This window comes from Perkinsus marinus (genome assembly GCF_000006405.1).
Source record: "Perkinsus marinus ATCC 50983 genomic scaffold scf_1104296941224, whole genome shotgun sequence".
Taxonomy (NCBI): Eukaryota; Perkinsozoa; order Perkinsida; family Perkinsidae; genus Perkinsus; species Perkinsus marinus.
The window spans coordinates 22139-43790 of NW_003212599.1; the positions used below are offsets into that span (position 1 = coordinate 22139).

Genomic DNA, 21652 nt, shown 5'->3' on the forward strand with positions numbered 1-21652 from the left:
ATTGGCTTTCACCGAACAGTCTTGAGCATAAAGAGCGCATTTTTTTCTCGGGCGAATTCGAAAATTTTGCATTTCGCGCATACTAAGTAGTGTTTCAGGCTGAAACTCTAGCAAGTCCTAGATGTACCGATGAGCTATCATACACTGAAGTGAAACCGTCATATTCGTGACTGTTGCTATTAGTAAAAAATACGCTCTTCATATTAGTAACTTAATAATATGAAGAGCGTATTTTTTTCTCGGGCGAATTCGAAAATTTTGCGTTCCTCTTTGAGAGTTTTGAGCAGAAACTTTAACAGAGCATAGCTATGATGATTAGCTACTATATGCTGACATGAAACTGTAATATTCGGAACTGTTACAGAGATATGAGGGCGAGCGAGAGAATCGCTAAACCCGGAGCCGTGCAAATTCCTCAGATCCACTTCCTGCTTACCAAAAAGGCTTCCAATCTGCCTCCCTACTCTGTGACCAAGTCTCGTACCAAAACCATTCAGCAGTAGCTCAGGACGGTCCTCAGGGTTACCTGAATATAGCGGCACTTCAACACTGTAAGAATCGGCTCATGGCGCCTTATTACATGTAGCTCCATGCTTCATATCAGCTCCCAACTCTAAACTGGTAAGCCTCCAGTAGGAAGTAGGACCCTCAGGCAAGCTAGTGATGTGGAGAGAGGAGGGCTCATGCTTTCTGTCCTCCGACAGTACCTCAACAAACACAGTAACTATCCATAGCGTCAAAAAAGTCATCGGTAAGTTCAGAAAAGCTCGAAAAAAGCGGATAAGTGCAAACAAGGTCGGTTCGGAAATACCCAATTCTCATGGGAAAATTCATGTTTATACTTTCCCCCATGCAAACTTCGTATTCGTAATGTTCCTCCCTGCCTACCACAACTGCTGTGAATCCTCTATTGTTAGCAAAGTCGCAAATCTTGGTGATAGGGAAATGCTTCTTCCGGAAGTACTGCAGGCCCGGCACCACTTCGACCAGCTCTTTGATGAGACCGTACGATCGCTCAGAGGGATACTGAATACAGAGGTCCCAGGTTCGATTCCCAGGCCCGTCATTTCCCCATATTACTGCCATAGACGTCGTTAGCATTATCTTAGGCTCCACAGGCTCCCTCTGCTCCTCCTCCTCCTCTCCCTCATCCTGTCCAGCTTCCACCGTAGTAGGAACTGTACTGGGCGTATCTTCCCCAGCTGCTGCTTGCCCTAGTGGGAGAACCTCGCTAGTAGGAGGTGGGGTAGGAAAGGTGTGCCTGGCGAGTTATGATTCATAATACGATCGAGTACGGTAACCTATGCACTACACAATGGAGTTTCATCCGCTTCACGTGACGTGGCGTTAAACTCCGTGAAAAACCCGATGTTCGCGGTGATATGCAGTAGTCGCGAGATATATATTTTTCACTATTGTTTTCCATACCACGAATGGGCGAACAAACTCCGTTGTACTTTCAAGAACAATTAAGAATTAATTAGAGGCGTAATTTTTCTAAAAATTAAAAAAAAAATGAAAATTTTTCGTAATTTCTTTTTTTTGAAAAATCGGATATAATCTATATCTAAGCCTTGTTTAAGTTTCAGCCAGAAACACTTCATGGTTAATGTGGAATATTGAATCTCCGAATTCGGCAAGGAGAAAAATACGCTCCTTAGCTATCCGTCTCCATCTTCACGAGAAGATGATTATTGCTTTATCGCTACGATAAGGATCCACGAATAAATAGGGAGTAAGATCACACGTAAGTTTTATGTGTATAACAGAGGCTACTAGCATCAACTATTACTATTATTATTACTATTACTATTACTATTACTACTACTACTACTACTACTACTACTCCTACTACTACTACTACTAGTACTACTACTACTACTACTACTACTACTACTACTACTAGTACTACTACTACTACTACTAGTACTACTACTACTACCTGAACTCATCCATCCTCTCATCCGCCCTAACCTCCTCATCCCCTTCTGGAGGCAGCATCGTAACATCTGCTTCCCTCATCATTTCGATAGTCGTAGTCACCGGCACATCGACCTATTGGCACTATAACCTATTGCCTTTTATGCGGTATTATTACTACCTCCTCTCCTCTAGCTCTAGCTTCTTGTCTTTGCTTTCTAGTCTCCCTCTTAACCTTCTTCTTCTCCCTATATTGTCGTCCGACCTACCATACCACATTTCCGCCACATCTCGCCAGCAACACCCTCCCTACGAGCTCTTGTCGCTTCCATTTATTCGGTATATGCACATCCCCTTCTGGAATCTTCTCCGCATTGGCCGTCTTATGACCTGCATCACATCAATGCAAACCTCCATGTAGCGATTGCAAAGACTGTGGCTCCCCGAGGGAGATTCTTTAGATCTGTCTGCGCTATCTAACGTAGAATTTGAAGAAGTGTCATGTTCCCGTCCTGGGTTTCAAACAGTGTGGGAAAATATGTACATGGTCAACCACATGCGTCGATGATAATGCGGGAATCCCGAGGAAATTTCGGGTAGATATTTTCATTTATACAAATTCAGGTAGAAGTGTACAAAAACCAACAAGAATTTCCAAAAATTTTCACGTAGTTGACCGTGTGCATGTTTTCCCACAAGGGAACCCGAATAATTGTGTATTGTGTTTGCTCTGTTATCCTCCCGATGATAATAATGACAACCCATGATGGAAAATTGCAAGAGCTGCTCATCGAACAAGTTGCTCCATGGTGAATTTTACTACGAGGAGTGTCTGTTCATGGGAGAGCACAAAGTGTATCTATTTTTGTCACTCCCACCAGCATCAAAGACAAGTTTAAGCGAGTTCGTATTAATATATGTCTAGCGCATGCTGTTGTCAATATAGTGACATATGATGTCTTGATTTGACTTTGGGTTTTTGATATCAGTCTGTGTGGATGTAGTATATGCGCTGTTGTCTAAGACTATGACCAACCACTACCCCCGTGATTACGTTGGAGGCATTTCTCCTGAGTTTGGACGAGTATTTTCCGTCGCTCCTTCTTGATGGACTTCTTCACCATTCAGTGCGAAGAGTACAGAATAAAACCCTGCCGAATCCATCACTACGATGCTTCGTGTCATAACAGACGCAAATCGATCAGCTTGGCGTGCGCTACAATCGAAAGTCGCTGTGAATTTGATCGATTATCCCTGCGAGGAGCCTGAGGCTTGTGATAAGAGGCCCCTCAGCGTGCGTAAAAGGGGAATTGTATAACCAGGAGGTGCCTTTGGGATGCGTTTAGTAGTAGGTCCTCGATCGTTGCGTTGCTTGTCGTGTGAATGGGGCGTTGTGGTTACATTGTAGCGTTTTTGGTATATCTAATCGTATTGAGATTGGTGTAATTATCGTATATAGCTTGTTGCTGCCCAACCAGAACTACTTGATGGCTCCTGCTACTGACGCTAAATCGAAGGCGTCTAAGACCGGTGCCGCCCTCACCAAGGGTGTGCAGGTCAAGACCCGCAAGGTCAGGAAGAATACCACTTTCTTCAGACCTAAGACTCGTCAGACTCCCAAGGCTCCCAAGTAATTCTTGGCGACATACCTCGTCGAATTGGCTCTCATCACTATTCTGTAGGTACCCCCGTTCGGCTACTCCCACATTGACTAAGATGGACAAGTACCGCATCATCCGTTCCCCCATGACCTCCGAGTGGGCCATGAAGCACATCGAGGATCTCAACACTTTGGTCTTCCTCTGTGACATCCAGGCCACCAAGCAGCAGATTCGCGATGCCGTTGAGTCTCTTTACGACATCAAGTGCAAGAAGGTGAACACCTTGGTGCGTCACGATGGTCTTAAGAAGGCTTATGTCAAGTTGGCTGATGACTTCGATGCCCTTGATGTTGGTAACAGGATCGGTATCATCTAATCAGCTTCGCGGATATCATTAGTTCCAACGAAATTGGGCGTGGCAGCGAACTCAGCTTGCAGCAATTGTGTTGTGTTGCGTGATTAGTCACACGAATTATATGGGGAGATTGCGATGGAAAGTGATAATGAACATATCTGGTAGGCATACGCCATCACCAAATAATACTAACCCGGTGGCCTGTGTACTCGAGGACAGCGTAGACTGATAAGTAGATCGAATTTTCCGCTTAGTTGGGTATTCTCAGTAGTAATACGGAAATAACCATGTACTAATCATTAATTATCAGTGGGTATTTTTCGCTGGCGATCAAGTCACCTGATCACTTTAGTGCTGGCTCTCGCATCAGACTTCTTGAGGAGCGTTTAATGACGAGTGAAATGTGGTAGATACTGTCCGTTGAGTAAGATCTTGTACATATATCCAATATCCGGAATTTACGAGTTCGCTTCGTGTGTCTACCAGCCAAATGTAGGAGTCATTTGATTACATCGCAAAATGTGAAATTGTAAATTTACATGCGTATATTCGCACGCGCTCCGATCATATTCTCATCCAAATAGGACGAATGTGACCTCGTCGGGTACTTTTAGAACGAAGTCCTTATCTCACATCGTTCGATCTTGACACTACTATATATCTGCTCTCACCGTTTAACCCCTTCACACCTCCTCATACCAATGACCCAAGTCCACGCTAGATTTATTCTGGATAAATCAAACCGATTGTGCCCAATTCACAACCAACGACGATATTTTCGACATCCTCGAATTCAAGATCTGAATATTTACAATGACACGAGAGCGATACAAAATCCCATGAATTAATCCAACTCCTAAACGAAACGCAATTGCTTTACGATAACCTACTTATCACAATTCTCACGTTTCTCAAAAAATGGATCAATATGATCCAACCCATTAAAATAAACCATAATCATCATAATTATCTACTTCACGTCTTTCGCAACCGTGGAGACACACTTGCCGAGCATAACCACACCATTGCCCTCCATAAGGGCAACACGAGACAGACCCTCACAGTTCTTGAAGGAGTCGACAACCAGGGGCTGAATAGGTTCGAATACGACCTCGGCCATCTCGTTGGATTTCAGAGCATGTGGATCCTCCATCTTCTTGCCACCAGTCTCCTTGCCAACCTTCCACTTGATTCCAGCCAAACGACAGGCGGAGCGACCAGTACGAACAAAGGCAATCGGAGAATAACCAACCTTAATCTCGCCAGGCACATCCAAAACTTGAACCTGAGCAGTGAAAGACTGCACATGCTTCAGACTAGTATCCTTCTTGTAGATCATCACGTCACCGGAACGAGGCATGTTATCCTTGATCAGACCCTTGACGTTCAAACCGACGTTATCACCAGGAAGAGCCTTCTCTTGACGAGTATGATGCATCTCAACAGTGAACACCTTGCCGGTACAAGCAGTGGAAGGCGTGTGAGTCGGCATGAACACGACCTCCTCGTTAGGCTTGACGATCCCTTGCTCGACACGGCCAGTGATCACATCGCCGACACCCTTGATCTTATAGATACCAGAGACGGGCATTCTCATTGGAGCGTCAGTCACACGCTTAGGAACCGTAGCGAACTTCTCGAGACCATCCAGCAGAGTATCAATATGGAACGATTCTTTCGAGGTAGGATCACGAGTAACATCCACACCCTTCCACCAAGCCATCTTCTCGGACTTCTTGATCAGATTGTCGCCCATCCAGCCAGAAATAGGGATGATTGGGACACACTTCTCGACGAAGTCCTTCTTCCACCCAACTCGACCAAGAACATTCTTCATCTCATCGCGAATCTCATTGTAACGAGACTCCTTGTAGCCAGCGACATCAGAATCCATCTTGTTCACACCTACGATCAACTGCTTGACACCAAGCAAGTTGATCAAACGAGCATGCTGACGAGTTTGCCCTTGGATTTCACCAGCCTTATGGTTACCCTTAGCAATAGCGGTACCGAAGTTACCATCAGCAGGAACCATCAAAAGAGCAACATCCGCCTGAGAAGCACCAGTGATCATGTTCTTGATAAAATCTCTATGGCCAGGAGCATCAATGATGGTGTAATGCCAGGTATCGGTGAAGAATTCCTTCGTAGTGCAAGCAATGGTAACACCACGCTCACGTTCCTCCTTCTGCCGGTCCATGTAAAAGGCGAAAGCGAAGGAGGACTTGCCGAGACGATCAGCCTCTTGCTTAAGCTTCTCGAGTTCACGCTCAGGAATGCCTCCAAGTTCAAAGAGGAGACGACCAGTAGTAGTAGACTTGCCGGAATCGACGTGACCGCAGATCACAATCGACATGTGAACCTTACCCTCCTTGGCGGTGGACATTGGTGTAAAACTCTCGTAAAGCTGAACCAAGAAATAATAGCTCAGTTACGACGTTCACCAAATCACACAGTTAATACTTATCAGCAGCTCGAGTAATAAGCCGAAATGAACAATTCATTAGGGAATAGACCAACATCTCCAAAGAACGTTGCTGAAGGAATGGTTACAATGATGCCAGGTACTGTGCACAACTTGCATAACCGTTACCTCACTAGTAATGGGCGAGCGAGAACGGTAGTGCGCGTCTTGGGGTTTCTTGCATCGGGTGCGTGCAAAGGATCTGTCAATGTCACGAGCTGAATGGTAGCCACAGGTGTTCCGACTGTTGACCAGTTAGGTACGCTTCTTACGTTTTCGTAATGAGTCGGCCAAGCGCTTTTCCACAACTCGCTCCTCCGGTCCGTAACCGTTGGGTGGACCGTAACGGAGCTCAGGTTGTCGCTCTATTGACGAAGGCTGCGAAGCACAACGATTCGAAGACTTGCCCGATTGCATCTATCCCAGTGGATGTCATTCTCGACAACATCGTCCCATTTATGCACTATGACCAGCCGGTGAAGAACTGCATATTCGTATGTGGTGGACGATCTTCACGTGTTATGGACTCTAATCGCTATTTGAGTACGGTGGAGGTCTACGACGATTACTCGAGGAAGTGGTCGAGAGTACCACCGATGCGCAGCAAAAGAGTCGGTGCAGCTGCAATGGTTGTTGGTGACCATCTCTACGTTGTGGGCGGTTATCGCATCCATCCTGATCAACCTCTTGGATGCGTAGAAATTTACGACCCGTGGCTGAACCGTTGGAAGAGGCTCAGGTCGACTATGGATATTCCTCGCTTTGGTCACAGTCTCGCTCTGGTTGGCGACCGTTATTTATACGCTATTGGCGGCGATTCTCAAAGGCAATTGGTTTCCGAAGTAGAAGTCTTCGATACTCAGACCGAGCAGTGGCTTCAACAACCAGATTTGAAAATATGTCTACCGCGCCCTCTCGCGGGTGGTCGAGTTATCGAGAAGGATGGTCTGCTGTACATCGTCGGCGGTGATGTTGGCTCTTCTCCACTGCAATTCTCGGACCTCATCTACGTCTTGGACACTACGGTGACTCCTCACGTTTGGTCGGTACTTTCGACTCGACTGAAGGTTGGGCGTTCGGCATGCGCCGTCGCATGGCTTGACGAATCCAAATCAGCTATCGGGGTGTTCGGTGGTTATGTGGTGATCGATGGAGACTTCAAAGAAGTTGCCACTTCTGAGGTGGTGCCTCTAGACGGTTCCCATATCGTGCCTCTCCTTGACGCATCAATTCCAGGTCGGGTGATGCCGGTCGCTCATACGAGGAAGATACCTGAGATGCCATCGACTAGAGCTGGCTGTCGTGCGGTGACTGTCGGGTGCCGTGTTATTTTGGTCGGAGGCGAGAACCCTATCCCTGCTAGTGCCATGGAGGTCTCGGATGGTTCGAGTGAATCGGCGTCTAGTCCTGGATCGGAGCGATCAAATGACTCCTCCGATATCTTGGCCGAGCTCATCAATAGCGGTGCGGCTGCAGATCGGTCCAGTATCTTCGCTCAGGTTGCTGCTACGCCCGACGATCCTCCGTCGACCCCTAGTCGGTCCCAAGATCCTGCAAGACCGGTTTCTATTGATGAGGCTGTTACCAGAGCGATGCAACGATACTTCACTCTGGTGCACAGCAGTCGCCCGAGCTCTGATAGTGGCTCTCAACGTGAACGTGATGCTGCGGCACAATTGCTACAAGAGATTACGAGAGCTCTCCGCATACAAGCGGTGCACGCCAGACGACTTAATGAGCCTGTGAGAGTAGTCCACGACAAGCCTCTGGTGTTCGACTCATCGAAGTGGGCGTGGGTCGATGAGCAGGCGTTGTTCGCTGGACGGACCGCAGCAGCAATTTCTGTTGGGTCTGTGTTTCCGGTCAGCTATGGCTGTGAGCCACGCCGCAGTAGCAGTGGTGGACTGAGGCACTCGTGTAAGCGGAGTCGTGTTGAACGCACTCCCAGTGCTTCTGCGAGAAGGAGATGAAAGTTTATACTCGTTATCAGTTGTTCGTTTGACACATTGCATAACTGCTGTATACAGACGTTGTGTGGCGTCTCTAAGAGATTGCTACTGATCTTCTGAAAGGCTGCGGTCAAGTTGTGATGTTTTGAACGGTAGCCATAGCGAGTTGTTTAGGATCGATGTGTAGCGGGCGAGGTTTTGATCCGCTTTCTGAGGGTGTGTATTATCCAGTGTGGATTAGAGGTTTTAGAGAAGAAGTTGTGCATATAATTCATCACGTACTACTATGTATGTTTATGCTGCGTACTGATACTATCATTGCTGCTGCTCTATTGGCTGTCGATCAGAGCAGTTTATAATCATCACCAGCTAGTTACGCATCTAGGTTGAGTCCGCGGCAACGAGTGACGCAAGCCTCGCTTGGTGCTATCTCAACTTGATGTATGCATGAACAGTAGATATGTGAGTGATCAAATCGGCTGTTGTGTTATAGTCAACTCCCGTGGTTGAGCTCCGTGAGGCTGCCAAGCACTACTGATTATGGAGACTTGGAAAAGTTTCTATTGATGTCCCTCGTGTCGCCAACATAGTCTCAGGCAAGGACATGTATAGACAAAGTGGAACACCATAACCTTTGGGAATACTAGGTAGAGTATCTTCTTATTAGATTATCTTCTCGCCAGGCCGTGTCACTCGGTCTGTCCCCCTCACCTTGGCTCATTTGGGTACGAGCGTGGTCACCACGTGTACTCACGTTCGTACTCATGTACATCGTGGCACCACGAACAAAGTAAGGCAACTGTATTGGAATGCATTCTCAAGCAGTCGATAAGGGAACCCCCCTACTTACGGGTTTCCCTCCGCAATTATCTAGTCTCTCAACACGCGCTACAGAACTCTTCACAACGACATTCAGTGCCCTTATCCGCCTGCCGTGAAATATTTTTCAAGCGAAGAGAATTGACATCTACGAGGGAGATTGAGTCACAACAACTGCGCGGAACACAACCATGGAGACATACTGACGGAGGTTATCAAACTACCGTCTCCACGGGAATGAAGTTATTTCATAGAAACTAATGATAATTTCGGTCCGAAATGGGCGGAAAAACAACTCAACATAACTTATACTATAATGTGATTTCGTCGTTTGACTATAAGTCTTATAGTTAAAGGACGAAACCACATTACTGTGCCTTGTCCGCTGCAGCTCTTCCTTTTCTTTTTCTCATTATGAGAATCTCATAAACTTCCTGTTTTTTGGCTACGCCTCTGTGCAGCTCTTATTCTTCTTCTTTCTCTCATAGACTTCCGGGTGCCCACAAGACACGATTGGTTGATATCCTTAGAGGACATCGTTTGAGAAGAGGCTTTGCAGAACTACTACTCTATATGATACAAGTCTTTGTGCAAAGTTTGAGGAAAATGTATAGGTCAATTAAAAAAATCGCTCCGAGTATATGCGCCTTAGATAAGATATTTTCCGGTGGCATAGACCACCCGCGCTCGCCCTAGACCCTCGCGGGGCCCTTCCCAATCGGGTGGAAGTTTGTGAGGTATCCCGCACAGAGCTCGCCCTCCGTTCACCAATATCATCTGCCCAGCAACGCCCCTATGGTCAGGAAGTTCCGCGTATACCTCGACAAACAACTGCACGATTTTAAGCTCGGCGCTATCCTGTCGCCGGAATCGTGAGTTGCATTTTCTCGGGCAGCATTTGCATCTCTTTAATTTCCCTCAGCTGGCAGAGAGGAATGTTAGAGCTCGTCGCTTTGATCGAGACGTGAGAGTTGGTGATATTATCGTATCGGTGATTGATTCGTAACTTCACCAGGTGCAACCGTGAGAAGCTCTCTCAAAATATATATTCGATTGAGAATAAAGTCCTTGATGATCATTGAAATGGCCATGCCATAGCCTCTTTCAAAAGAAAGGATACTTAGTAGCTCCTTTGGCTCGGGTGCCGCCCCTAGAAAAGGGCATCTTTTAGAGGCTGCCCACTTTTCTTCTAACATAGTTTCCAGCTGATGATAAACCTTTCGCAGCCCACTATTAACATAACTGAGATTATCAGCAATAGTGCCTCGACCAATATTATGGGTCCCATAAGGCTGGTTCGGAATAGGGAGGTGAGAAAGTCGGTCATACCACACGACTTGCCCACCACCGCCCCCAGTTTGACATGCAAGTTCAATGGTAGTGTCTGTTAAAACCGAACGAGCGACCATAGCGAATGATCCGCCCAATATAGTGCAACCAATGGTCATAAACCGTAGCAACACACTGAAGACCCTATTATCCTGGATAATTTATCCATATCGTCCTAACTCGATATGGATCCCTATACAAGCTTGTACAAGTCAGTAACCAGTACGAACCAGCAATAAACAAACCGTTATACAGAACTCGTACAAAGCCAGCACAAAAACCGTAGTACGTGAAAGCAGCACGCATGCATAGCAAGTAGCGCTCGCCTATGACCAGCATCGCAGAATCCTTAGTGTCATCGCGCCGTGCGGACGCGCGCATTATCTCTTTTTCTTTCCCCTCCAGAATCATTATTTCCCCCCCATTTTAAATCCTACTTCTCGATCAGATTTGCCACTCCATATAGCGTTGTAACCAGTTTGGGAAAGACTTTCTATGCGAGCAAGCAACGCAGTGACGCGAGACAGTACCTGCACCCGAAAAATCCGAATCTTCGCTCACATTGTAGAACAGCTCAGCCGGCCGCCACCCGAACAACTTGTAAACTCAAACTCAGCAACGAGAACGACCTTTCACGCCTGGTCAGGCGTTAATTGTGAGAATCTCTGCAATAATGGTCGGACCGGGGATCGAGCCCGGAATCAACATTCTATTGTTAATCTGAACGTACGCCGGTGCAGGTCTGTCGCGCACGCCTAAACACTTGAAGTTCCGCCAGATAGCCAGATAGTGGTTCACTGTTGAGCACGTGTCCACGTCTCAAATTTCGTTGCATCGTCAGGTCACACCTGACTCAGTGGTGTAATCGATCCCCAAGGCGAGCGCTTTTTTACTTAGCTAGTAGTCAAGTCGATAGTCAGAGGCAGAGACAGGAACAGGTCTGTAGCCATCTTGGCTCAAGTTGTACTCTTGTGTTGATCAAGTCCAATGGAAAGTCCAATAACGGCATCGGGCGAGGCTTCCATCTGTTGGCGATCTCGGTGGGACCTCTTGAATGAGCAGCCAGGACGCCCGGAGAAGGACGAGGTTATCGACGTGATCTATGCCGCCGTAGACAAAGTCTTGGACTTGTCGGTGGACCAAAGGGTCAAATCACGAGTCGGAGCCATCATCAGGAAAGTCTCGACGGATCTGCAGAGCTACTATGAGGACCAGTTGCCAGAAGGGTGGAGACGTCTGAACGCGAATGAGCTGTTCGGTGATCTGATACAGACCGTCTTCAGGGAGGTCTATTGGAGTGTGCAAGATAGCGGATACTCGGACGATGGTGGCGCTCTTGAGTTAGCTCTCTGTATCTCGGCGCAGACTGTGAAGACTTTACTGAAGCTGAATACTGTTGATGGCTACTCAGAGTTGATAGCTGAGCTTGTGGGGAAGATGCGGTCGGATGAGAGCTCAGAGTTGAAGGATGTTGAGGGGGGAGCATCGAAGACGAAGCAACGTGATACTATCGAGACCAAGGTCGATGTGAATAACCTACCTTTGGTCGATGGTGCTCCGTGGTCCCTGGACAAGAAGACCGCCGACGGTAAGATCAAAGTCACCTATGATTGTGTGAAGCGTCGAATCATTACAGCTTGTGAGAGCTACGGATTGAGTGGGAGAAGAGCATGCTTCTTCGTTGTTAAAAACTTCGATGGAGCAGAGCGAACATTCGCTCAGAAAGCCCTAGCGGCGGTCCCAGTGGAGAACCAAAACCCCTTGGATGCCTTCTTTGGGAAGATGGATGCCAAGTACACCAACTACTGGTCGGAAGGGCGTGCCTTGAGTGAGTTCACCACTCTGAAGAAGCATCAGGGTGAAGACCCCATCACTTATCTTAATCGCTTATCCGAAATTGCTGACACGTTACCAATCAGCGAAGGTGAGCTCCGAAAGCAGTTTCTACAAGGGTTGAGTTCAGGATTGGTAAGTAAGCTGAGATCGTGCTATGGCCCTCGGTTATACTCGAAGCCGTTGGACAAGATAGCAGATAGCGCTTCATATTATGAGTCGGAGTACATGAGAGAACGAGTTGATAAACCACAAGCTCAGCCGAGTCGAGTGAATCCAGATGTACCGCTAAGAGGGAAAGGGCTACCTCGTGAACAAGCACAATCGACTGGGGGGGCCGGGACGGCGGCTACTCAATCGATCGGTGGGAACCGACCATCAAGATGGTCGAATGGTGCACCACGGTGCTATCTATGCTCACAAGTAGGCCATCTCAAGAGAGATTGTCCTCTGAAGGGCCAGCTGGATAACCGGAAGACCACTGAACCAAAGGACCGTGGTAAGAGTTCCTCCTCAACGAGCGAGGTAAAACAAGGATTTGTGAACGTCGAGATCGGCGCCAATGTCGTCGAAGCGACAGGCTTGAATGGTGAGGACGCCGCCAAATCTAATACTATACACTCCTTAAGTGGAGTGGACACAGTGCCTGAGTTGAAGTGTGACGTTGGGAAGTATGGTCGTTACAATCAGACAGCTCTCCTAGATACGGGAGCGGGATGCTCTCTCATCGGAGCAGACCTCGCTGCTAGGCTACATAAGGAAGGACGAGCTGTCGTCTTGACGACTCCCAAAATCATCCGTCTGAGATTTGCTAATGGAGGAGTCGAAGAGTCCGACCACGAACTGATAGTGCCCATCGGAGTCGAGAAGAAGCGAGAAGAAGTGACCTATTACTTACCATTCGTTGTATCTCGTACACTGGGGGCAGGAATCCTTCTTGGTCGTCGTGCATTATGTTTGATGGAAACCAAACTACGGTTCGGTGGGGTGAATCCACGTGAGCTTCAGAAGTTGGAGAACGTCTTCCACCAGAACGTTGTAAGTGAAGCTTCCCATCAACCTGGTGAGAACGGCTCCTTAGCAGCTGAGAAGAATACTGTCCAGCAAAATGCTGTCTACGTCCAGATCAACCAGGTAACTGATGAACCGGTGGTGTTGGACGAGGAAGCTGTATTAGAAGATGGTCTAGGATGGTCTAGTAAAGGAGTGGTCGAATCACGAGAGTGGTTGGAGAAGACGGTTGAACAAGCTCTCCCTCAACTCGATGGACCTCTTGATAACGATAGTGACATCGACATCGATAAGCTCAAAGTTGACGCGAAGAAGTGCCTCGATGAGCAGGTTCGAAAAGGATGGATCCCCATAAGTCGAGGATTCAGAGGCCGAGTCGCATCGAAGGCTGATATAATCACTCAAGATACCAGTACCCAAGCCTACCAATTTCAAATCTCGTGGGATGTCAACGATGTGGACCTACACGACAACGTGAGACGAGGACCATGGGATAGTTCGAGGCTTATCGGAGATCTATCACCATCTGAGAAAGAAGAATGGGATCACCAAATAGACGGATATGTATCTAGAGGGTGGTGGGTCGAAGAACCCTCTGGGCCTCCAGATGGGGAGAAGCACCTAAGTGCGACATGCTTCCCAGTGCGTCAATGCGCGATGAAGACGACTCGAATCCGCCCATGCATCGATCTGAGAAGGGCCAACGACCTTTCGCCGAAGCTGAAAGCTGCAGCACCAACTGGAGTGGGTCCGACGTCGATCAGTGATGCTATCCTGAAACTACGGAGTAGTCTCGACGCTCACAAGCAGTACCAGATAGATCAATATGATCTAGAGAAGGCGTTCTACTCTATTCGGATTCTACCTAGGTCAGCTGCTGACGGGAGACTGTTGAAGGTGTGGATCCGTTGTGGGTCCACGTGGTACAGTTCATGTTGTCTGGTCTTCGGAACCAGTGCGGGACCTCTTTCCCTGAACTACTCTCAACTCACCTTGCTGACTATCATGCGACATATGTTATCGAATGTAACCTCTCAATCGGTCTGGATCCCAGTGATGGATGACTTCCTGGTCGTATCTCCAATGAAAAAGGGATCCACGAAGGTGAGTGACAAGTCTAAGGCCTGTATGGAAGTCCTATGGGAGCTCACCGGCTTCCGAGCTCCTCAGTCGAAGAGGGCACGGTGGGATGCCAGCCACGAACAACGATGGCTAGGAGCTCATTGGACTTATGACTCTGAGACGGGTCGGCTATCAATGAGGAGGCCCACCTGCGAGAAGCCCTTGGAAGGAATGACGAAGCGAGCTGTATATCGAGCTGCTGGTCAGTTCCTACTCTTTACTCAAGGAGCAGCCGAAGCGATGAGTCGCTCCCATGCCGATTCGATGAGGCGCATCTCCGGAAAGTGGCCAGGTTGGGACACTGTGTGTACCGATACGGAACAGTGCAACCTGATCCACGATCACCTCAAATGTGCGCAGCGGCACTGGGTCGATTGTTCTGAAGAAGATCAGAACCTCTGTCTCCTACAGGAAACCACGAAGATTGTAGTCGAAGTAGACGGCTCACAAGAAGGCCATGGTTTCCTCGCCATCGACGCGAGCGAGCTCTCTGACGATGGTGACCGAGACCAGCTCGGTGATATAAAATCGAGGGTGGTGATCGCTGATGCGAAGGCCTTTAATGAGAAACATCTCGGATGGCATTGCAATCGGCGGGAGTTGACCGCGATTGCATTCGCCATAAAGCGTATCGATGACATCCGGTGCCTACTCCCATCTCTACAAGTGGTCATCATTCGCACAGACAGTAGGGTCGCTAGCGGTCAAGTAGACCCTTGGAGCCGGGTAGCCACGAAGAGTCTTGAGCGCAAAGCTCTCCTACGGTTGAGGAATGTGGTAGTCGAGACTGTCTTCGATTGGAAACTGCACGGAGTAAAAGCTCGAGTCCAGCATATCAGTGGAGTCAGCAACGTCACGGCAGATAAGCTGTCAAGAGCAGTATCCGAACGACGTTACCAAGAAGCAGTCTTAGAAGGTCGAGAACGACCTACGGTGGTATCTAATGTCAATTTGTTAACGATCACGACTTTGGAGGAGGGTGTCGACGGATTAACGAGGATCTCAATCCCAAGTTTCCTTCGATTCGTTGACCTGCACTCGACATTCCAAGCCTGGCGGGGTGCAATAACCACTGGGAGTAGTCTTGTGGAGTCCGACAACAACGAAAAGGTCGAGCTGAATACTACTACACCTCCTGATGGCCTACGTAAAAGGTGGCTCCGAAAGATTCAAGCCGATGATGATGAGACGGCTCAAGCCATCGCACAGTTGAAGGAACCTACCCATGATCCCACCACTCCTACTCCGATCAACGGTTATCTGTATAACCTCTTCATCGACGATGATGACATCCTGAAAAGAAGAACCATGAGGGGAAGTCTCTCCTCCAGAACTGGCCAGGCAGATGAGCATATTCAGACGGTGATGCCAAAGTCCATCATGGCCGAAGTGGCTACAGCAGTTCACGCTGAGCTCGGCCATGCAGGATTTTTAGCTACCTTCAGAGAAGTGTCTCAACACTGTTGGTCTCCTAAGTGCCGTGAGATTGTCAAGACTGCTCTCTCAAGATGTATGTCCTGCATTCGTACCGTGCCAAAGGCCAGTAATGTCTTGAAGGCATTCCCCGGTCCTGCTATCATTCCGCAATGGCCTTTTCAAATTGTCGGAGCTGACCTTTTTGGTCCAATCCGATTACGGTCTCGAGAACGCCAAAAGGCGGTTGATGATGAAGCACAGAAAGGAACTTACATCCTTACTGTGACGGATAGGCTAACTGGATACTGCCGCTTCGAACTGCTTGCGAATTGTCGCTCGCAAACTGTGATCCGTGCGTTCGAGAGGATCATCTGCTGGGAACTCTGTGCTGATACTCAAGAGTGCTGGACCGACCGTGGGTCCCAATTTATGAGCTCGGCATGGGGGTCTATGTGCTTGTTGAGCAACATCCGTCATCGAGTGAATCTACCATCAACACCACATCTCGGAGGATGGTGGGAAACTCATCATAAGCCTCTTACTAAATGCCTCAGAAGTCTATTCGACAGTTGTCCCACTCGTGATCTACAGGAGATGGTCAGCATTGCTCAAGCCCGTATCAACTCTAGTTTGGGCACTGATTCTCGGCCAAGTGCCCATGAACTGGTCTACGGATGGAGACCATGCCTACCTTTATCGAGATTACTCGCCGGAGAACGACAACTCGAAGAAGACTATAGTACTATCTATCCCACCATTCTACCAGAAGATCCGCTCCATCGTGAACAAGCAGTACAGGAAGCCATCTCTCGTGGTGCGCACCGTCGAGATCTCTTGGCACTCTTCAACGAGGCCTGGATACAAAGTCGTGCCGAACGCTATGCCCAGCTTTATAAAGATGCTGCTAAATCTGGCACTCTATCTATTGGTGATCGAGTGGTATGGCTACAACAACGTCGCAATAAGTATGGTAAGATCGTCCATGATGATAGGGTATTTGTTGTAGTTCGGTCTATCGGAAACCAATGTTATCAGATTAAGCCGCTCGACGATCAATCCTCTATTGCTGACAACCCCTCTGGATGGCCTACCATTCACAGGAGGAATTTATATAAAATATTTGGGGATGGTTCTGATACTATCTCTGGTCTTGACAATTCTACGGGAGAGCGAACCCCTGCAGTTCCTACTCCTGATCGGTTTGGCGCCGACGATGACCAAAACGAATCTCCTATTATTGACACTCAACCCAACAATACTCATTCAAATCCCAATTCTGGAACGGTCGAGAAGACCTTCAATGATGATGATAAGAAAGCTACTACACCCACTACTGTTACCTCCTCTGTTGCCTCTCGTAGGAGCTCGGTCATCCCTCATCGCATGGAATCCTCTCAGCAGGGTAAGCGAAAGGGGGAGAGTCGAGAGCTCCGATTTCTGTCGTCTATCGATAAATCTGTTAGCCGCTATGGTCGCTCTCGAAAAGGGGGAGTGATGGTGTAATCGATCCCCAAGGCGAGCGCTTTTTTACTTAGCTAGTAGTCAAGTCGATAGTCAGAGGCAGAGACAGGAACAGGTCTGTAGCCATCTTGGCTCAAGTTGTACTCTTGTGTTGATCAAGTCCAATGGAAAGTCCAATAACGGCATCGGGCGAGGCTTCCATCAGGTGTGGTCATTCCTGGCCGCAGGCTCCTATCCATTCCCACACTCTAATTTTCGCGGTACTGATTTCACACAACGTTGTGTGCCGAGAATCAATATAATGCTGGATAATTACGTTGAGGGATCAGGATTGTCAATACCACAGAGCAGGAGTCAGTTCACATCCTATACTCAAATTGGAGGATTCTAGCGGCCCTCACCTTGCTGTCGATTTCAGTGCTTTCCTGGGTTAACGCTCAATGATCGGGGAGCTCGTTAAAGGTCTTGACTACTTCACCTGGGCTGTTCCCGCAGCTGGACCCATCCGCTCAGCATTCGGCCCGACGGACCCAGCAACGATGATGAACTCAGAGTCCAGTCCATATCCTGACCCGGATAATACGGTGGGCTATCCACCTGCAGGTCGTCGGTTCCAACCCGTCATATTGCGTTTTCCACCCAGGAAGCCCCAGCAAGGTGTCGTACTGGCCATTCAGCTCGCGGCGAAGGCCTGCCTTGGGCCCCGTCTGTGCGGACTCTCTACGATGTATTCCTTCATGCCGTGAAAAGGTCACTTCTTCCTTCGTATTTTTGGCCGTCCATCACGTATTTTCAGCCATTCCAATTCCAAGTGCCAAGGCACTAGAGAGCTCGTTCGTTACGTCGACATGGGTCAGCCCTTACCTGGGAAGGAGTTCGGCAAGACCATATGGCGTAAGTCTTGTTGGAGGAATACATGTTCGCTCTCCTCAGCTGGGCTCAGGAGTTTATATACGGATTCGGGTAGAAGTATACAGAAACCAACAATTGAATTTCCCAAAACTTCCATATCGTCACCCTCGACACATGTAGCTGAACATGTGCATATTCCCCGCCCCCCCCACACTTTGGGCCATCCGTGAACTCAGGTACTTACCGTGAAGTCAATAAGCGTGTGTTGGCCTTCGGAGCCGGTCTGCGTGCCATTGGAAACAACCCGCAGCCACACTTCGTTGCCGATGTCGATTCTTTGGTGAGTTTAATCGTTGATTCGAAGAACTTCCACCTGTTCTACGTGAAGTGGCATGATACTCTGTGGAAAACCCGCGATATTCGCGGTGATATGCAATAGTGTTCATAACACGGGTGAAACTTTAATGAGGTTAATGATTTTCTCGCAGGGCGGGCCCATTTCCCTCGTCATTTTCGAGGATACTTGCGCTCAGTGGATCACTGCGGCCCTTGGAGCTTGGTCTCAGAATATGATAGTAACTACCATATATGGTAAATTGACGATACCACCAGCGCTACCCAGACTGAAAATGCCAGGTACGTTGGGACCGGACGCAGTGTCACAAGCCTTCATGGAGGGCCAAGGGACAACTCTACTGTGTAACAGGAAAAAGGTGAGAATCGGGAATAGGGCCTGCTGGCATTACGCGTAGGTGGCTGGGGTCGTCGAAGCTCGAGAGACGATGCCCACGTTGAGGCATATCATCTACACTGATGAGGGAGTTGACAAGAAGGAGAGGATGAAACCTTTGCAGTTGGCAGGTGTGCTCTTTCTCTCTTTATTAATTCTGCATCTCAAAAATACACTGAAAACATTAGTGAAAAACATATTTTACAAACCCCTGCATATCACCGCGAGCATCGAGTTCCTAATTGAATATTACGCCACTTCACGTAAAACGGGTGAAACTCCATTGATTGAAGTAGATACTCACGGCATTGAGATTATCAGTTTCGAAGATTTGCTCCGACGTGGATCAAGTGTCATCAAAGAGTGGCCCCCGGTGTTGCCCGGCAAGGACAGCATTGCTACTATCATGTACACATCTGGTGAGTCCTCTGGGGCGATGAATTTTCCAGAGCTAATCTTACGAATGTGGGAAAATATGCATATGATCAAACACATGTGTTGGTGACAAATGGCTTTGAAGTTCTCAGTGGTTTCTGTACATTTGTACTCGAATTCGTATGCGAACTTGAATTCTAACTATTGAGGAAACTCTCAAGCTCAGCTGAGAAAAGCGGAAATATATTCCTCCAACACCGGAGTTTCACGACCCTAGTGATATGAAAAACACTGGTGAAAAACATATTTCACGACTACTGCATATCATCGCGAATATCGCGTTTTTCACCGAGTGTTGCGTTATTTCGCGTAAAACGGGTTGTGAAACTCCACCGAATTTCACCAGGTACGACTGGCCACCCTAAGGGTGTTGTCATAAGACATCGCCATGCTGTATTCTGCATCCGCTCGGTACTGCCAGTTGTTCTTGAGCGTCTACCGTCCAACTTCACTCATCTGGCGTAAGTCCTTATTTTTTCTAAAAGAAGTTGATTCCCTCTTTGTAAGGTACTTACCTCTGGCTCATATTTTTGAACTGGCGGTTCACTTGGGGTGCCTTAGCTGTGGTGCGAGCATCGGATATGCTGATCCTAGTAGGCTCGACCCTATGCACAATGTTGGAAAATGTGTTCGATCATATATATTCTTAGTAGGGCTCAAGAGTTCCCTCTTGAAAAAATACAAAATAGGGTAGAAATGTAGAGAAACTAATGAGTATTTCCCCAAGTTTTCACCAAAAATTGTCATATTGCCACCAACACATGTACCTGATCATATACATATTTTCCCTTCAGAAAGTCTAACGGCTACTTTGAGTAAACCGCGTGGAGCTCTGGAGGAATTCAGACCGCATATGTTCATCGGGGTTCCTAAGATATTCGATGTCATTATGAAGGGAGCTTTGGCGAAGATTGCCGCGGAAGGACGTAAGTCCATGTGGGAAAATATGCATATAGTCTGGTAGCCGTATTAAACTTTGAGGAAATTATTATTGGTTTCGGCACATCTGTATTAATGAGAAAGCTTTTGAGCTCTGCTGAGGAAAACGCACGTATATTCTAACCGTGGTCGCTGTTGTATTTACGGAATTTATTTTTTTATATTGTTGTTGGTCTCTGTAGATACGAAGAGGAGCCTCATTAACGCCGCATTTGAGTCAAAGGCTAAGGCCATTGAAAGTAGCATGTTGTTGTCATCATCGTTAATTGCTCATTTTCAGATGGCAGATTTACTCCCATATTCGACCGTCTAGTTTTCTCCAAGTTCCAAGCTCTTCTAGGTGGACGAGTAAAGTGAGTTCCTACTACTACTACTATTGTACGTCGAGGTCATACCACAGTATGTAGGATATGCGTATCGGGTGGAGGTCCGCTCTCTGGAGATGTCCAGAGATGGGTGAGAACAGCCTTTGGATGCCAAGTTATTCAAGGCTACGGCCTCACAGAAACTAATGCAGGTGCCACGATTCAACTGTAAGGTTATTTCGGACACTTGCGAATGATTTAGATTATTATATTTAGTGCTGGTGACATCACCATAATTCGATACATTAATGATTATATGTTAACCTAGTAGACAGATTTGTATATTGGAGTTGATTATATGTTAACCTAGTAGATAGATTTGTATATTGGAGTTGATTATATGTTAACCTAGTAGATAGATTTGTATATTGGAGTTGATTATATGTTAACCTAGTAGATAGATTTGTATATTGGAGTTGATTATATGTTAACCTAGTAGATAGATTTGTATATTGGAGTTGATTATATGTTAACCTAGTAGATAGATTTGTATATTGGAGTTGATTATATGTTAACCTAGTAGATAGATTTGTATATTGGAGTTGATTATATGTTAACCTAGTAGATAGATTTGTATATTGGAGTTGATTATATGTTAACCTAGTAGATAGATTTGTATATTGGAGTTGATTATATGTTAACCTAGTAGATAGATTTGTATATTGGAGTTGATTATATGTTAACCTAGTAGATAGATTTTTATATTGGGGTTCCTTATGATAGAATATATATAGTACGCGCAATGTGAAGGGTTCGTTTCATATCATCGGCATAATTTCTCAACTAGAGCTCAAATAGAGTAGAAATGTTGTATATAGGCTTTCCCAACACTATGAAATTGTTTAAATAGATCAGGGATGAAATTCTCGAATAAAATCCTTTTTTGAGAGGCATCAAGTGGCAACTTCTGAGCAGGAAAGAACGTCCGACTGTTCTACCCGTCTACTGTTCAGGATGGACGACCTTAGAACGGGTGTAGTGGGTCCACCTATTCCTGGTATGGAGATCAAGCTTCGGTCATGTCTTGATGCTAAGGGTGAACCCGAGATCT

The 21652-nt window shown here is 47.2% G+C and overlaps 6 protein-coding genes across 6 annotated transcripts in view; 4 read left to right on the forward strand and 2 right to left on the reverse strand.

Annotated features, from left to right (window-relative positions):
- Positions 1-292: 292 nt before the first annotated feature.
- Pmar_PMAR002148 (U3 small nucleolar ribonucleoprotein imp4, putative) lies at positions 293-3044 on the reverse strand (the record flags this gene model as incomplete). The annotated part of the gene is made up of 9 exons (XM_002781858.1): positions 293-319; positions 465-526; positions 581-707; positions 889-1026; positions 1081-1261; positions 1943-2055; positions 2102-2185; positions 2234-2310; positions 2975-3044. 9 exons carry the CDS (start codon positions 3042-3044, stop codon positions 293-295), a joined length of 879 nt encoding a protein of 292 aa, XP_002781904.1.
- A 163-nt stretch (positions 3045-3207) lies between these two features.
- Pmar_PMAR002149 (60S ribosomal protein L23a, putative) lies at positions 3208-3962 on the forward strand. The gene is made up of 2 exons (XM_002781859.1): positions 3208-3550; positions 3603-3962. Exons 1-2 carry the CDS (start codon positions 3408-3410, stop codon positions 3895-3897), a joined length of 438 nt encoding a protein of 145 aa, XP_002781905.1. The 5' UTR covers positions 3208-3407; the 3' UTR covers positions 3898-3962.
- An 884-nt stretch (positions 3963-4846) lies between these two features.
- Pmar_PMAR002150 (translation elongation factor EF-1, subunit alpha,, putative) lies at positions 4847-6262 on the reverse strand (the record flags this gene model as incomplete). Its single annotated transcript, XM_002781860.1, has 1 exon — positions 4847-6262. One exon carries the CDS (start codon positions 6260-6262, stop codon positions 4847-4849), a length of 1416 nt encoding a protein of 471 aa, XP_002781906.1.
- A 359-nt stretch (positions 6263-6621) lies between these two features.
- Positions 6622-8342, forward strand: Pmar_PMAR002151 (hypothetical protein; the record flags this gene model as incomplete). The annotated part of the gene is made up of 2 exons (XM_002781861.1): positions 6622-8202; positions 8289-8342. 2 exons carry the CDS (start codon positions 6622-6624, stop codon positions 8340-8342), a joined length of 1635 nt encoding a protein of 544 aa, XP_002781907.1.
- A 3082-nt stretch (positions 8343-11424) lies between these two features.
- Positions 11425-17322, forward strand: Pmar_PMAR002152 (gag/pol/env polyprotein, putative; the record flags this gene model as incomplete). The annotated part of the gene is made up of 1 exon (XM_002781862.1): positions 11425-17322. The coding sequence occupies one exon, from the start codon at positions 11425-11427 to the stop codon at positions 17320-17322; it is 5898 nt and encodes a 1965-aa protein (XP_002781908.1).
- Positions 17323-17696: 374 nt separating this feature from the next.
- Positions 17697-21652, forward strand: part of Pmar_PMAR002153 (acyl-CoA synthetase, putative) — a gene marked incomplete at its 3' end in the record, with an annotated part of 5467 nt that continues 1511 nt past the window's right edge. The window contains exons 1-15 of the mRNA XM_002781863.1: positions 17697-17864; positions 17924-18030; positions 18077-18174; positions 18369-18472; positions 18621-18723; positions 18769-18845; positions 18885-18993; positions 19159-19281; positions 19644-19758; positions 19805-19890; positions 20092-20223; positions 20419-20475; positions 20517-20589; positions 20644-20769; positions 21555-21637. Coding sequence (XP_002781909.1) covers positions 17721-17864; positions 17924-18030; positions 18077-18174; positions 18369-18472; positions 18621-18723; positions 18769-18845; positions 18885-18993; positions 19159-19281; positions 19644-19758; positions 19805-19890; positions 20092-20223; positions 20419-20475; positions 20517-20589; positions 20644-20769; positions 21555-21637 — 1537 coding nt within the window. The 5' untranslated portion in view covers positions 17697-17720. The remainder of the gene's footprint in view (positions 17865-17923; positions 18031-18076; positions 18175-18368; positions 18473-18620; positions 18724-18768; positions 18846-18884; positions 18994-19158; positions 19282-19643; positions 19759-19804; positions 19891-20091; positions 20224-20418; positions 20476-20516; positions 20590-20643; positions 20770-21554; positions 21638-21652) is intronic.